The sequence below is a fragment of the Nomia melanderi genome, chromosome 11, assembly GCF_051020985.1.
Source record: "Nomia melanderi isolate GNS246 chromosome 11, iyNomMela1, whole genome shotgun sequence".
Lineage (NCBI taxonomy): Eukaryota > Metazoa > Arthropoda > Insecta > Hymenoptera > Halictidae > Nomia > Nomia melanderi.
The window spans coordinates 9,447,205-9,464,868 of record NC_135009.1 but is presented as its reverse complement, the minus strand read 5'-3'; the positions used below and the strand labels follow the sequence as shown (position 1 = coordinate 9,464,868).

At 48.7% G+C, this 17,664-nt stretch overlaps 1 protein-coding gene across 6 annotated transcripts in view; it reads right to left on the bottom strand.

Moving 5' to 3' along the window:
- The window catches only part of exd (PBX homeobox extradenticle), a 58,526-nt gene that overhangs the window by 17,380 nt on the left and 23,482 nt on the right, over window positions 1–17,664 (bottom strand). For all 6 annotated transcript variants that reach the window (XR_012999747.1, XM_031985003.2, XM_076372320.1 and 3 more), the window contains exon 4: window positions 6,100–6,353. Coding sequence is in view for 5 of the 6 variants with exons in the window: in XM_031985003.2 (XP_031840863.1) it covers window positions 6,100–6,353 (254 nt within the window). In the remaining variant the exon portion in view is untranslated. The remainder of the gene's footprint in view (window positions 1–6,099; window positions 6,354–17,664) is intronic.

The window sequence follows — 17,664 nt, the reverse complement described above, 5'->3', positions numbered from 1 at the left end:
GCGTCGTTTATGGCTTTTAAACCTTCTATGCTCTTCGAGTCTACCTAGTTCAATCACATGTTCATTCTCTCAGCGCTATTTCGTTTATTCAAGTATTTCTTACATATTCACGTTCTAATTTTGTCATGTATGTTATTCGATTTGAAAATAGTGAAAGAAAACTGTAGTTAGACAATACATATCCACTTTTTTAACAATACGTCAAATATACAGAAGAACTAATGATCACATCAGGCTTCAAGCTAGGTGTCCATTTATCTACTTGTCCATAGTATCGCCTACTCATATCTCTTCTAACTTCAATCGACGAAAATTTCAAGCATGGATCAAGATTCACGATCCCGTCGAATAAGCGAAATTTTCGGAATGCATCGAGAAAACATTGACCATCTGAAAGAGAGTCCTCTCTACTTCGGTTCAAGATTACCGTGGAGAAAGAGCGTTACTGAAGTTGCTGATCATAGACGTTCCTGTTACATCTTCGCGAAACGAGAGCTCGACAGAGTCGAGACGAAGCCCAAAAAAACTAGGAGGAGGAAGGACGAGGATATACGAAGAAACAGAGAGGAAGAGGGGGATGAACGTGGCTGGAGGAACGAGACGAAAGACGCGTACGTATAATGCATTATTCCTGGTGGCTGCTCGGTTTAAGGGAAAAAGGACTTTGCTCGATATCAGTATTCGAGGCGAGCACGCTACCTTCCGGAGGGAGCGGAGCAGGAACGGCAGAGAAAGAGAGAAAGAAAGAGGGAGATAGCGCACGAAGAGAAAAGGGGGTTTGAGGAGGGTGGATTTTCCTGAGGGAAGGCGCTAGAAGGAAGAGAGGTCGGTAGGGGAGAGGTCGGACGGGGTGGCTCGCAATTTCGAAATGGATTCCACTCTGCCGCCATGCTATGCTACTCTCCTCGTCTTTCTTCTATCCTAACCCCCGTTTCTCTTCGTTCTCTTCTCTTTCCTCTTTCTCCCTCTATCTCTCCACCGTTCGCACGGACCGTATCTTTCTCTCTTTCTCTCGGTAGGGTGGCGGATCAGCTTCATTCCTGCCACGCCGGTAGCTGGGCCGAGGGGCTGGAGACGATCTCGAGTAGGTGGATTGGATGGAAAACCCATGGAGAATTATGTCCCACCCCGACTCCGTCGTTGTTTTCTCCAATTTTTAAATTATCGCCGACACAAACGCGGTGCACAGATCAACCGCGAATCGCGAGACGCGGGCAAGACGGACGTCTAATCCTCTCTATCCACGGTGGGAGACGAGTAAGCGATGAAATCGATGCGGAAACAGACACGTACTCGTGTGGCAATAAGTTTTCGGATTTGCGGATCGATCGATCGCCGGCCAGTGATATTAAAAATTTATTGCTTGACCGACTGAGCGTCCCTCTCGCGATTGCGCCGTTGGATATGACGAAGTTGCGACGGGATTCGGCGCTGAACAGTGATACGTTGGAACCAGGTATTATTTTACGGAATGACCGAAGGTCTAGCATTGACGAAGGAGGTATAGTCAAAGTGACGAACTGCTAGAATATGAATGAAGCAATGAGTCGCAGAGATCCCACGTTGTTATTTCATAGTACAATAGCACCTCGATTAACCGGCTATTTCTCACGATCTAGATTGCTGAAGTGTCTTGATTACATTGACACTCAATCATTCAGAATTTTAGATTGCACCTGGGAATGCGTACAATCGGATTTTACAAGTACGTTTCGAAGAGTCCTCTCAAATCCGCATTCATCTGAACTGTTAGTTTCCCAATCAAACCGGATTGTCGAGATTCTGCGAAAATATTTTCACTTCTTTTCGATTGGACCACGAGTAAAAGAGTTTGGGAACTCTTGGAACGTGTCGCGTTGTCGATGCCCGTCCATCTTCACGGCAAAAGCCAACAAGTGTCGGCGGTCGTTAATCCGTGCTCTCCGCGCGAAATGAGTTTCCTTACGGCGCCTCTAATTTTACTGCGGTTCGGTCTATTAATACTTGCACGCTGTATCCCGTGGATATACAGCGACGCGGCGGAGGGTTTCTGGCTCGCGAGCGTTATCGAAATTCCAACCTGCGCGCTGCTAAATATACCTGGTCGCGCGGCTGACACGTTCGCCGCGGTTGTTCTGCGGTTACCGCGACACACGACACGCTCTCCTTTCTTATGTAACCGCGTTTAACGTTCGAGCGACGATTTTCACGGGTAGATCGAGGCGATGGATGTTAGGACTCCTAGATTAGAAAATCTAAAATAAAAAGCTAAGGTAAAAGAAGAAACTTCTACATATCATATTCAGAGTTTTGAAATATATAGAAGTCATATCTAATCAGTCTGGGCCGTACAGGAACCTGCCAAATTTTCACTTTGCTCTACTCTCTTTCTCAATGTGCCAATAAAATAATTTCTTCACTCTACACATTTGTATGAGAATAACCAAACACAACATTATAATATCGTCAATAACTTACTTCCACCGAAACATTGTATTAACCCCTTGCACTCGGGAATGCATTATATTATATTATATTATATTATATTATATATAATATTAAATTTTGTATAATGCATCAAAACGTGAAGTATTGAAACAAAGTATCTTTCTTATTAAATTATGTATGTTTACTTGGTATTAAAGAATGCCGTCTATATCAAGAGAAAATGTTGAACATATCTAGTGATACACTTTCGACTGCAAAGGGTCAATAGCGTCAGCGCCTTAAACTATCGACAAGACGAGCAGAAACTTGGTGTGGTAGAAATTATACCCGTTTCTTGTTGATGAACTATAGGTTGAAGTGATTTTCATTAACTCTTTATTTAGTATCAACAAGTATATCATTCGTTTAACATACTGTAATTGAAAGGAAACCCTAGTTTACAACAAAGCATCCACAGCATCATCTTCAAAACCATAACTCGGATTTACAGCCATAAATTGGGATTTGTTTACTACGAAAGCTACAGTTTTCATCTGAAGGGTATTAAAAACCTGCGTTTGAAGTCTAAAATGTCTACAACTTAGAAATCTGGAAGATACACAAGGAAAGTTCGATAAACTTAAACGATGCGGTGTTTGAAAAGGAAAAAAGGAGGGAAAGGAAATGACGGGGACTTATCCGCGGTTCAACCAAAGACCACTGACGCCGCGAGTCCGCGAGGAGCCCGGCAACGGATGCACAGCCGCGGTGGCGGTCGAGCCGGTTGAAATCTGGACTGAGAATCGGACGAAATAAAGGCGGGCATGCACCAGTAAAATTCATGCCAGACGATGTTTGCTGGCGGTGATCACGCGATCTCGTAAAACTCGGCGCGGTTCTATTCTCGTACTTGTCACGCCATTTTGCATAGCCAGGCAGACGTTCACCCTAATGCAGCGAGTCCGGGGCAGCCCCCGGCCGCCGCGCGAGTTTGAATAGTAAATTTCGGTTATGATAAAACTTTTGGCCGCGACGATATCAGCCGTAATATCGTTACTTTTAAGCGTGGCGATATATTCACGAAACCCCGGCTACCCGAAACACTGGAGTATTATACCTCGCCCTCCGTCCTTCTCCCTCGTTCCCTCTCTTTCGCCAAATACTCCGAGCGTCCAGAGAACGCGTGTTCATTTAAATAACAATCGTGCCCGCGCGATACGAATGGTAGACTCGAATGAACGAAGAACGGACGAAGCAAAATAGAAGGCAGAAGGAGAAAACGTTCTGCAACGTTGGAAATCTAAGCGTTCATTCTGCTACCTAATTAATATATAAGATTGATGAAACAATTGACAGGTGACTGTATCAGTGGCATCGTTTTCTTGTTGTCTAAGAGCAAGTGATAGCTCTTTCTTCCCATAATCGCCACCAGGATTCATAGTACCGATAAAGATATTTAGAATTGAACTGAATCTATTTTTAACTTCTTGTTGTATGTTTCCCACTTTAATTTGAAGTGTAAAACTTGATCGGCACTTGCATTGACGCACAGGAAAAATTCCCTCTATCCTTTCGAACTTGCTTGAACGCGCTCTGTGAAAGGGAGCTATCCCGCCGTGTGCATCGAGCGATCGAGCGATAAAAAACGATGCGTACGCGGCGAGGAAAAGTGATGAGACCTGCGGGAGAAGAAAAAAAGAAAGGGTATACCGGAGGAAATCAAAGCACGCTTCGTTATAAAAGTGCCTTGGGCTTCTCTTTGAGTATAGGCAGTCTAGAAAGGAACGGGGTTAAAACTTGTTAATGGGCCGGGTTTATCGATAGGGCGTCAACTACCCCCTAACTGCAGTTTCACAGTCGGCGTACACGCGAACGCATACATCTCGACCCAGAGGCACTGCCTCTCCGATATTGTTGCGCGTACAAAGAAATTCGCATGCGTCCACACACCGTGTGGACCTCGAACAGCAATGGTGTGCGTATCCGCTGCGGGGAAACATCAAGACCGCTGACACACTGTGAAATATGGGGTCGAAACGGGTGTGGCAATTAAACCCGAACGTTCTCTCTCTCTCTCTCTCTCTCTTTCTTTCTCTGTCTCTCTCACTTTGCCCCCCTCCAACCCTGTTCTCGTGACTGGCGAGTGTGTGCGCGAGTGATTCGGTATTTATGTACGCGCGAACGCACGGAACGGACGAACGAACGAACGACGAGCTATCGTTATTTTCTAGGGGTGGGTTTAAAGCTGAATTTTAAATTCCTCGAAATTCGAATTCGGTGCTCCGTAAGGTTTCGAAGCTCTTGAAAGCTTTGAAACTCGAAACTCTTGAAACTTGAAATGCTGATTTCATTCGGTAACTGGAATATCGTGTTTCGAGAACCGAAGCCAACATTTTTGCATGAATATTCATCGAGCATGGAAAAATACGAAGGGAAATGTAACGGGAGCAACTAATTCGGATTTTTGTAGCAGAACGCTGAAGGTGCTAAGTTTCGAATTCCGGGAACTGGAAGCATTCTTCAGGTTCGAGAGGTTTCGACGTTCCGTGTAATTCATCGTTCTTGTTCGAGGAACACGCAAAAGAGGGAGGCGAAGAGAGAAACCGCGAGAGCGGCCGGGCGTTGAAAAGAATGATGCTTTTATCGTTGATAAGTGAGTCGTGGTAGAGCGGGCGTATGTGTCTCGCGTGTTACACGCCCGCCCGGTCTTTTTGTTTCAATCGCGCGCATATTAATAAGCAGGAATTGAATACGCGGTCGGCGGTTCGAGCCACGCCGCCGGCGTCCCGGACGCGCAGCTGAATTACACCGCGATGAAAATAACGAAAACTGGAAATGCAAAACAGCCCGGGACCGTGTCCGGGTATCGTGCTCACTGATCGATAGCCGTTTCGCGGACTCCGCGATTTTCTTTTCGACTATCGTAGAATATGAACCGATCCGAATAAAATTGAAAGAAAATAGCAGATTCGCTTTCAGAGGGACCATGCTCATTTAAGGCTTTAGAGAATACGCCGTGTACAATAGAAGAGTTATACCAACGGTATTTTACTTTAATTAAAAAATTTAAAATTTAAATTTAGAATATGAAATGGTTAAGGTTCATTTTTTCGGGAGCAGTTGTTATAAATGAAGAGCACTATAAATTCTTTTGGCTCTTGATGAATCCAACTGCAACGATGTCGAAACGCCGCAATAACGTGCCAATTGAAAAACGAACGGTTACCAAAGAGACGACACGTTTCGCAGAGTTAGCGGAAGAAGCACGTTAGTCGGAGCGAGTCGAGAATTCCGTCGAATTTCCACGGGGAACACAATAGCCCGCGGGGTTTGCTCGCGTTAAAGAGATCCGCGGCTCGCGATACAGCAGTGGCTCGCTCGACACGCGAGATTTTACTTAGCGCGAGCGAGTAGGTTCATTAGCACGCAAATTGTTCGACAGGGAAGGAGGAAATGAGGGAAAGGGAGAGAAAGGAGCTCGCAGGTATACCAACTGGTCTCTTATCGGGCCGCTCGAGGGTTGAAACGGGGGAGAAAGAGAGAGATGAAAGAAAAAATCCGACACGAAAACTGCATACGAAACCGCCTCTTCGATTTGATTACGCCCGACCATTCGAGAATGTTCCACGAGTTTCGGGGAATATCGCGTTTCGACCGACGAAGATCAGCTTGCTCCCCCCACTCGCTACGAACCTGTTCGTATTTCTCCAGTTCCTGATGGTAGATCTGCCTAATTTGGGCGAGCTTCGCTCTGTAGTCCGAATGCTCGATGGCGTTGTCAGGTTGTCCAGGTGGTCCAGCCGCCGCGGCCGCCGAGGCCGACGCCGCCGCTCCCGCTCCACCACCCTTTTCCGGTCCCGCCACACCCTCCGCGATCAACATGTTGTCCAGCCTCATTAGCTGCGGATCGGGTGGTTCCTCTTCCTGAGTGTTCCTTAACGACAGCACTGAAACAGATAAAAGTTCATGGTTAGTTTTATGGATAGGTTATTGACAAAAGGGTTGCTTCTGACGCTGGAGCTATTTAACTATTAAAAAGGCTCATTACTGATATCTTCATTTGGAAATACTGGAAATATGTACAACCATCAATGACTAAATTCATTTAGGTCGTTATTCTATACTATTTTTCTATATATATTTCATTGTGTTCAGTCATTCAGGCTTCATTTGACGGATTAACGAACTTCAACTGTTAAGAGACGAGGAACTACAGGACTCTGAAACTTCGAGCCCAAACGGCGCCTGTATCAGCCAGGTCACTAGGGTTAAACGCCGTAGAAATCACGAGGACGATTCTCCTCGGACGAGTACGGCGAACCCTGGAGCGTCGTGTGTAACCACGGGAATCGAAGGAGAGGGTTGAAGTTAGAGAGAGAAGGAGCGAGTCGAGTGAAAGTCGCACGTTTACCGATCGTAAAAGAATCAATTTTGCTTCGGTGTACCCTCTTGGATCACCATTCCCCGGTCCAGACCCTTTCGTTCTCTTTGTCTTAAAGGCCGATGCACGCAGTGCTTTAGAACAGGGGGTGGTTTTTCCGCGGTGTAACAGTGGTTTTATTGTACTTTTACGGCGCATGATGGAGCTGGACGACCCATAAAACCGCAGACAGCGCGAGGGTCTTCTCCTCTCTCCTTTCTTCTCTCAACGTCCCATCCCATGTGACAGTTCCTCGCGGAAAGATGCAGCTCTCCCCGCCGCTGCCACGGTCTTCGACAGTTTTCACCCTCCGCGAGTGTGTATAAAACCAACACGTGCACGCGCGAGTGAGCACACGCCGAGGGGGAATGAACGACAGCGCGGGAAAGTCGAGCAAACTACCGCGAGATATACTTCCTGTGGGATTACCGATTATTCGTCCGGTGATTCGAAAAAAGAAACGACCGAAGCGGTTACCGTTTGATCGGCGGCGGCTGAGTTTAAAGAGCCCAGCGAATGGAATGATCTTCACTTTAGAAGAATCCACGAAATATCGTATTTTTCTGCTTCTGTATGCGTTATTCTGTTTATATTACTTACTCCTTCGTAGCAAAGATAAATGGCGCTAATTATACGACATCGCGATTCTTACACTGTTACCTAGTTACACGAATCACTAAATATCTCCATAAAAATCTTATTCTAATTGTTGCCAAGCAATCCAGTAGCTCCGGTCATCGGTGACTGCGGCAGCTCGTGTTAAATTAATTGAAACGACCGCTGGAAGTCTCGCCGCGGATTCTAACGCGAGGCAGTTGGTTAAATGGCCGACACCGCGCTTTAAACCGTGCGCGCATCCCTCGACTGAGATTTGAGTGTTGAATTAATTAACGTTCGCGGTTATTCGAGCCGTAATTTAAATTCGTTAGAACTTTTTCCCGATGCACCGGCGAAAAAAAGGTCTCCGGAGACGCGTAGGAGCCGGCGCGCCGGCCATGAATAGCGGAAGGGGGGTGAAAGTTCGCCGGGATCCGCGGGAGCGTGAAACGAATGCGCGGAACTAATGCATTTATACGAAGTGTAACAATTAGGGACGGCGCCACGGCAAAGGGGTTGGAGTTCAGGCTCCTCCGGGATGCGGCCAGAAGGGTGAAGACGCGGAGTCGATCGCTGGGGAACCGTTTTCTTCGAGGAAGACGTTAATGTTGTCGGTGCCCCTCGCGCCCGTTAATGAATCTCTCCTCCGCTACGCGGGGGAATCGTCGCGAAACTTTTCGCTGATTCCTCGGGAACCTGATTTACAATTTTGCCGACCGAGTTGCCGGCTCCTCTTCAATTTTACAGTCGCACTCCGGAGGCACGTAAAATTAACCCTTCAGGGACGACATCGGTAGAGGGTATTGACTCTGAATCCCAGCGTCTTTGCTTCTAACATTAAATTCTAATTATCATTTCTTTCAAGAAAGTTAACAGTATCCGTACCTATAGAGATCGAAAACTTAATTGATCGATGCACCAGATATTTCCAAATAAAACGTAGCAGCACTGAAATTCTTAAAACAACGAAAGCACTCGCGATTTAAGAGAAGGGTTAACAACGGTCGAGGGGTGCATCGTTAAAAAACTTTGGTAGCGCGAAGTTCGCGCGGAAGGGGGGCACTAGATAATTAAAAATGAAAAACCTTCGTCCGCGTCGTTCAGCCATGAAATAAAACGTACGTTTATGGCGATACCGGGGCCGGAAGAAGTTGTTCCATTGAAAGTTAAAGGCCCGTGAGCCATCCACGGCACTCTCGTTTATTCGTTTCGGGGGAGAAGATCTCGCGAGACGGCTCCGTCGCAAGAGGGGCGCGAAATTGCCCCGGAAATCGAAAGTCCGCGGACACCCGCCACCGAAAAGGGGTGGCTCGCGAGTTGTAGAGACGCGGAGACGCGTGCCTGCCGCGAAATTAAGCGTTCCGCCGAAATTATTTTCGGGTATCGAGCGGAAGAAAGTAATCGGGGGTGGCTTACGGGCAATAATCTGGCTATTAAGGGGTAAGGGGAGGCCCTTGGTACCATGTCGCCGTGGCACAGGGTCTGCTAACCTCCTGGGGGGGTCCTTACAAGCACGTAAACTCAGTTTTACTAGCAGTTAACATTTTACGACTGAGACGGTCTGCCGGCTCTGTACATTCCACCCCTCTCCACCTCCCTCGCTCTATCATTTCCTCTCTCCGTTCGCATCGCGCGAACGGCACTACGCGTTTCTCTTTCCCGTTCCCCTCCTTCGCCCTGCTTCATGTCGGTCGGGGCGCGTATTCGTCACAACAGCCACGGGCCCGCGTGAAACACCGGCCATACAAATGTATACGAGCCGCGCGGCGACAACGTAACGCTCGTCGTTTTCGAGGGTCGTTAACGGCCGAAACTGCGTTAATATGACACCCCGTTGAAGATCGAGCTAATTGCACGACTAATTCTCCGTCCATTCCCTCCCCCGTGCACCACCGTTTTCACCGATCCCCGTTTTCCATCAGGCCGCACGAATTTCCGGAAGAAACTTTCTACCCCTGTTGCATCCATCCCGCGTGGACCAACGCGGTACCGCGATAACAGACAATGAAGCGACACGGTAGACTAGTCTGCCGCACACTGAAGTCATTTAACGCGTTCATTACCACGGGAATCTTGAACGTTTTGTGTATAAATAGGATAAATTATTAATTGTTCGGTATTAAAATTCTTGCGTTACACTGTTATTTAATTACTTACGCTGTTCGATATTTTTATACGATATGAATCTTATATATCGTAACTGTTTTGAAGCAATTTGAAAGCGCCGGTCATCGGTGACCTTCATGGGAAAGCATTAGCATCTTTGATCCCGAGAGAAGCTAGCTGTAATGACGACGAAACTTTAACATAAATTCTCTATTGTCCTGTCTTCCTTGAATAACTGAAACTTCTGAAATCGCGAAAACATATCCACGTCTGCAAATGTTGCGCGCGGAATGAAATTTCTCGCGCGTCGAAATGCCGCGCAGTCGATAGCGCGAGAGCCGGGAACGATAAATTAGATCGACCGAAAACCAGTTTCGATTGCGACAGCCACACAAGCGTAGAGAGTGAACCTGAAATATGCAAGGGCTTTCCGTGCGCTGTACAGCGCACCGGCGAGGAACGACAAAGAGAAAATCGAAAATCCCTGGTCGAAACAGCCCTTAGGATAATTTAGATTCGCGAGCCAGAGCGGAGCCGTTGTACGGCAACAGCGGCGCGATGGCGGAGCGCCGGTGGAACGTCGCTGGTGTGTATTGATCTAAACGGGAACCCGTGAAAGCAATTAAGATAAGGCACGGTAACAAAGGGTTGTCGGCTGCTACCCGCTTTTCACCGTAGGAAAACAGAAAGCGAAGGGACCGGGGGAAAATAGAAAGAGAACCGGATGAAGGTGCAGATACCTAGCCGTCGCGACGACCCGGGGAAACCCGGTGGAAACCCGAATATCACCGCGGGGCTGTAATCCATATCGAGCGCGTTTTCCTCTCGTGACTTAAGGGAGGGTAAAGGCTGGTTCGAAACAATTGGAAATCTCTTCTCGCGTATTTTTGGCGGCGTCGGTTGTTGTAAATATCACTACTCTTAACTCTAGACGCTCGAAAATTTATCACCGAGAATATTCAACGTTTTCCGATGAGGTCTAAATGATACTCTTCGATGCTAAGAAAATATTTGTAAATTAAGAAACAAAGCTATTTCTATATAACACGTGTCGATGCATCATACAAAGCATAATATTATATACAAGACTCTATAATTCAGCTGTATCAAATGAAACAGAAGTTTTCGCAGGAAATAACTCGTTCAATTTATAGTTGCTACAAGAGAATAACCAATACGTAAAACGAATATTCCCGCACCAGTCAACGAGTTAATAAAAATACTCAGGAAGCAAATATGTAAAGCCGGAAAAGAACATCTGGAAAATAGCGTCTCTTTTTATCCGTGGCTCTGCTTCCCCGTGAGACCCTAGGGACACGGTTAGAGGGAAACTGCTCGAACCGTTGCTGGATCCGACTACTCCAAAGGATCGGTTCCGTCCATCATTATTAGCTCTCCCCCTGAAGGTTGACGCCAGGTAGAGTTCGAGTCCTGACCCAGTTCAAAGATCCTTTCGAGCGGTGTATAAGAGGGATCCGTTCCCAAAATCCATTCAATTTTTTTCTCTGTCTCCGTCTCGCGTTCACGAGATTCCGCCGCGCGGACCCGGGTCCAGATGTAAGGCTAAAGGGATGGAAGAGGGTTGGAGGAGCAAGCAGGAGCGACCAGCAGGCTGCCAAGCGAGACGGCAGGCGGACAGGCAGTCGGAATGGCTGCTCTTTTAATTCGAGGGTGAATCCCGTTGGCGTATCGGAAGAGGGGTCGTACGGGGGCGCGAAAGGGAGTCCAAGCGAAGACGGAGGCTAACAGCGAGCGTTACCCCCCGGGGATCCAATATCGACACCGAGCCGTAAGAATATCCGAGCCTCCTCTGATTTACGAAAGAAATCGAGACGAGGTGTTTCTGCGTTGTTGATATCGTGTTTCGCTCCGTTACGAGCGCCGGTTCCGCTCGGGTGCCCGCGGAAAGGTGGAAGATCGTCGCGTGTCAAGCATTATCGTATCCTCGGAACTGGCTTGGGAAAAAATGGGATCCCGCGAAAGACGATCGTTCCAACGGGTCCTTGAGCCCGTTTATCCTGCGCCGGCCTCTCGACGAGCGAATCCTCGGCACGGTCGCCCGGAACGACAACGAGACTCGAATATTATTTTCGCTGGTACCGTTGACTAACAAGCTTCTCGCGTTCGTTATCCGAACAACTTACCAACGCGCAAAAAGAGGCGAACAAACAAAAGCGAATGCTAATGCGACGAACGATACCATGTTCGGAACCGGTTTTTTCTTTTTTGTAAAATTGCGAGCCGCGACCGTTGCTACGCCAACGATACACGCGATCTCGAATTACTCGACGTAATCCACGAGAAAGAGGCGATATAGTGTGACAGAGAGGGAGAGAGAAAGAGAGGCGAGAGTGAAATATTTATTTTAATCCGACGGGGTTACGCGTTTTAATATGCGTTGTAAAGCGACGCGACGCGAAGGCCGCGTGAAAAACACGTCTCGCTGGGCGGGTTCTAAATTTTTCTACGCGCGGATAATAATAACGTCGTCGCAGACGACCGGGTGCGTCGCGCTTCCGGCCTGGACGCCGCTCGTCGCTCCCCTTTGCCCCGGTTCTACTCGCGAGCCAGAACTTTCCTACGATTTCTTTCGCGCTTTGGCAATTCCCGGCTTCCGTTTCCCGAAAAGAATCCTGTGCGAACGGTTTCTCGCGATCCCTCCGCCTCTTTGCCCGATGTTTTTCCAGCCTCGACACAGAAAACCCTCCTTCTCCCGGGACTTTTCCTCTCCCTGCCGCCTCCTCGCCCCTTATCACGCAGGCACCGTTTCCTCTCCGAGTTCCGCGCGTCGAATTCGCTCGACCGTGTCCTCTCGGTGTGCCCTCCGCCTCGCTCACTCGCTCGCTCGCTTGTTCGACCGCGCACTCCTCTTTCCACCGCTTTTATTATTTTCTTCCTTTCCCCCGGGCGACTTCCGGTAGGAAAAGCGACCGGTGTCGTCTCCCTTTCCCCGCGTTCTCGCCGACGCGGCGGCTTTCCCAAGTAACGTAAATCAAAAAGCTCGACGCGAAAACGTGGCCGAACGAGTGGCGCGCTCCGCGGAAACCCGCGTACCGGGTGGCTTCAATGACCATTGGAACAGTACGCTCGGCTTGCACCGGTGCAGGTTGATCGATGACGAGGAAATATGGTTCCTGTGTACATCGGTACGTGGGAAAGAGATTCGAATGGTCAAGAATTACAGGATGCGCGGGATTTGCTAACGGAGGCTCTTTCATCGTAAATCTGAGAAAAAGTATTGGATCTCGAATAATTTGAATTTAATCTTTCTTTTTTATACTTCCATCCCTGTAGCTCCTCGTATAATCTTCAAATAAATCCCAACTAAGGCAACTCAGAGAGAATCGGATAAAATATAAATAGAGTACTACGCAATACGTCGACAATTGATAAACTTTAGAGGGTTGTTAGCACATATCGCATCTTGCTTGTAACTATTGAACGGGTTGCGCAGTTCGTTACGCTATTCCCAGAACGAGTTACCCTCGTCAAGACACGTCAATGATCCAAGTGTAACTCAGGTCAGCAGGCTTACTAGCACAATGAAGAATCAAACCACTGGTATCTCGGCTAGGACAAACTCGTTGTATAGCTACGCTCAAGACTTGCTCGCCGCTTCATTCGTTCGCGGCTTCGTTGCTTTCTGTCTTCTCATTACCGACGAGCGGAACAATCTTAATTAAGATATAAATTTTTTCGAGCTACTGCCCCTCTTTTTCAGCCACGTTATCCCTGTCTCTCGCGTTACACCGTTCCCCCACCCCCCTGGCCACTTCCTCTAACAAAACCAAGAAAAATATCGTATCGCTGTGAAGAAGACGACAAGGAAAGGGCGGCGGAGAACGCGCGGAGGGGGTTGGTTGTGCGAAGACCGTCGAGGCGCATCCCCTCCGTCTCGCGGCGCGTCGGTCGCGCAAGAAAATAGGGTGGCAGAGAAGAGAGAAGCGTCTGCGGCGGCTGCTGCGGGGGTCGAATAAAATTTTACGGCCGCGAAATCGTCCAATAATTGTTACGGCTCGCTTTGATCGCGTAAAACACGTCGTAAACGTCGAAAGGGACGACCCCCTGGTCGACAGGAATTACTCTTAACCCCCTTACGGGGTATTATGCCGCATTACCGGCGGTGCTGCTCCGCGTCTACACGCTTCTGTCTCGTCCCCCCGAACCATCGCGTCCCTCCCCGCGATCGCTTTTCGAAAATCTTATCCTTCGACTCGGCGTGACGAGCCACGCCATATCCGCACCCCATAAAGTCACCCGAAAGGAGCAATTGCTTTCGGGCATCCTGCGGCGAGTAGCCGGATCCCGATTAAGTGCTAACCGACCGTCGTAAATGCGGCACACGACGGTTCCCGACGAATACATCTGCTCTCGTGACCACTGAATACGTAAGAAGCTTCCGTCGCACGGAGAAACTCGTCGAAGCTTTTGAACACGCGCTTCGTCCCCTTGCTCGAAAGTTATTTCGCTATTTTGCTCTATCACCTTCGGAGTACAGTGAATCTCTGTGTGACACGGTACTCTAGAAACACGCTTTCGATGTGATATCTAAAATTGAGGTGAACTTCCGTACAGTGTGACGCAAGAAAGTTGGACAGTCCTCGTGCAGCATGAATGTTCTCATCAGGCTGACCAACTTGTAGTTGACGCTACTGTTCCAACGTCGTTTGATAAAAATTTGTATACACGCATCTGTTCCTACTGCAATCAGTCGAATAATCGGCTACAAAACGAAGGTAAACAAAATTTTCTTAGAGATGTAGAAACAGGAGGAAAGACCATTGAAAAACTGATTAACTGGAAAATATAGAAATTGATATAAAGTTAAATGAACGAAACAAAGAATTTTAAGACAAATTTTGGAACCAATCGTCTGATCAATCGTATACCCTTGGTGCCAACGTTTCTTCTACAATTAGAATAATTCAAAAATTCATATCCAGAACAAGTGCCGTGCGTCCAAAATAAAAAACATGCAAAACCACCCCTTTTGTCTTCGAGATACCCTACTAAACCAGGATCGTATCATCAAGAGGTCACCGTGGACCGATCGGTCCGTGAACTCGAGAAACCGGGCGCTCCTCTCTCTTTCGAGTCCTCGCCGGAAACGATTTTTCGAGCGGCACGGGGAGAGGAACCGGCGTCGATATATTCAAGCAAAAAGATTACACGCCGCGAGAATATCTCGAGCGAGAGAATCGGTGCTCGCTTACGTGGCGGCGGCTCGCCTCCTCCCATTCCTCTGCACGCGGTCCCTCTTGCGTTCGTCTCTTTCTTATTCCGGGAGATAGGAGCGGGCTGCGCGCGAGCAGGACGTCTGCTCTCAAACACCTTCTCTCCTCGCGTGTTCATGTGTGTATGTGCACGTGTATGTGTGTGTACGCTTTTCCGTGTGCGCGAGTCTACGCCAAGAGGTCGGGCAAGATCTTTTAATGAAACGCGGATGTTAGAATGGCAGGAATGCTGCAAAATGGTCTAGCCGTGCTATGTACTCTACGTGAAACGCACACACGCGCGTTACAACACAGCCAGACCGCGTGCACGTACACGAGGAGACTGCTCTCGTCGGTCGACCCAGGAAAAGCATCCCACCGCGCAGATATATGTATGCACGGAGAAGCGCGCACCGCGGGAGCGAAAGAGGAAGAAGGAGAGTGGAAGAAGAGAAAGAGAAGAGAGATGGAGGCAGGCGTACATGGCGGGCGTCTCGAGGCAAATTAAGCCCCTCGACTCCGCTTCGGCTTCGTTATTGAAGTGGCATTCCTGCCCGGGAACCCTCGAGAACTTGTCTCTCCTGTGTACGCCGCGACAACGATAACTAGACTTTTTAATAGCTTAATAACGACCGAAGATATTCGCGACGAGTTAACGAGGAACGAGAAGCCCGCGACGCGACGCAACGCCGCGCGACCCGACTCCACCGCCAACCCCTTTTCCTGCACCGTTACGAGCCATCGAAATTTATCAGCTCGTTCGCCGAGCTTTCGACCACTGTTCACGCCGAGAGGAAACTTTTTTTCTCTAACTCGTTTCGGTCGGTCACCGTGTAAGCTGAAGGATTCCGAAGGGTTGAACTGTTGGTCTGCGTGCCCGCGTAATATTTCGGACCCGAAAGTAACAGCGGCTTCAGCCTCTGAATTCACATGGAGAAAACACAGGCTCATTGAAGGTGCGATATAAATGCATATTATTCCGTTGCGGCAATTTGGGAGCGCTGGTCATTGGTGTTAACGCATTAACAGACGGAATAAAGATTCCTGATTCGTCGTTGCGGAATAACACCCCTAATAGCAAGTGAACACGAGAGGACGCGAGTTCATTACCGCGGAAAGAGAACCGAGAAGGAGACAGCGGTGAAGGGGAGGAGAATGCGGGAGAATAGAAGTATCAATAAAAGGTTGCAGGAGAAAAGCACAGGAAAAGAGAGGGTGGAAAAAGAGAAAGAGAGCGAGGATGGAAAAAGAGAAAGAGAGCGAGGGTGGAAAAAGGGAACGGTCGCGAGCGGATCGAGAAAGAAATTCTTATTGCCTGGCAAGTCCGGCTTTTCCGCAATATACAGCACAGGTGTACCGAATGTGAGCACCCCATCCCACCCTCTCTCTCTCTACACTGGTACACGCTGGGCTCCGCGAGGGTAGAAACAGCCCCGTGTGCACGCATGGTCAGGACCGTATTCTGTCTAGCGGAGACCATTACTCTTTGCTCTTGTTTCGTTCCCCCATCCGCCCGACCGTTTTCTCCCTCTCTAATATCTGCCTTTCCTTTTTCAATACGATACAAGCTGGACACGTCGTTCTTAAAGGGAGAGAAAAAAGGTGAAATTATCGTCCACCCGATACTCCTCCCGCCTCTCCCGGTGCGGCGGATCGAACGCGCGCGCGGCTCTCGATAAAACAAACGGACGGAACCGGCGCGCGCTATCTCAGCTCGCAATAACGAGGCAGAGCTTCCCGTGTTAGAGGAAAAGCATGGCCGACACACGACGGAAAACACGGGGACGTTGTCGCGAGCGCGGTCGATTCATACGCGGACAAAACTACCACCACCCTCGAGCATTGTAAAACGCGGCGAACCGGTAATCGATTAAACGAACCTGACAAGAGACCGCGGAACCTAAAGCCGACCAGCTTCGCGGCCTATAACGCCTGATAACTGTGTAACCCGGTTCGTTACGGCGACGAGCTATCCCCCGTGGAACCAGTAAACCAGTTTCTCGCGGAGACCAATTGCCGCGTGTAAATCATCGACGCTGACTTTCGTTTATGATAACCCGGAGCTTGTGGAGGTGGAAACTTCCAGAGGGTCGCCTGGACTGTTGCTTTAACACTTTGAAGTCCGAGGCAGTCGTAGGTCGAATAGACTTTATCAATCTTTACTGCAATTATTCGTGAACGTTATCGTGATACTGTATAATTATAGATTTTACCGAATGTTTCCGAATTACTTTGATATTTGAGTCCATTTGATCCCAGTTCCGAAGAATGTCTCAAATACCCTAACATAAAGATGTCAAGTTGTACCACTTCGATATTTGAGTTCAGTCGCCAGTTCCACAACGGAGATCCGAGAACACTTCGCATCTAAAGGGTTAATCCAACTCCGACGATCCGTAGCTGCACGGTAGGGACTAACGGTCCGGGGATCCCGGAGCAAGCTAGAAAACCTGCTCGAGACTTTCCCGGCAAAGGGGCCAGGGATTCGTCATTCGATCAAGGCTTAATTTCATCGTTCACTACACTCCTCATCGCGACTCCTCTAAACCCGAACGCTTCACGTACGCGACGTCGGCCGAATTCTCCATTAAAACCCTCCCGGCAGTCTCCCGCCGCCACCGGGTGGTGTATATTTGTTATTTCCCGGCTGGAAAAATCCTGCTGAGCTGCGGAGTATTTCCTTCGCAGTCCTCTCTCGTCCAGGGCAGAACGAGAAGGGGAGGAACGAGAAAACGGGAAAGAGCGAGCCAGCGTTTCCTCCGTCGTTCCTTTTCCACGGGGTGGGCGAGCGAACGGCAGCGGATCGAGTGCGACGAAGACGCAGCGGGAAACGAGAGAAAAGGAGACAGACGGAGGGAGAGAAGAAGAGGGACAGCGGTGGCTGGCTGATAGAAGCGAGAGAGAAAGGGGCGACAGGGGTAG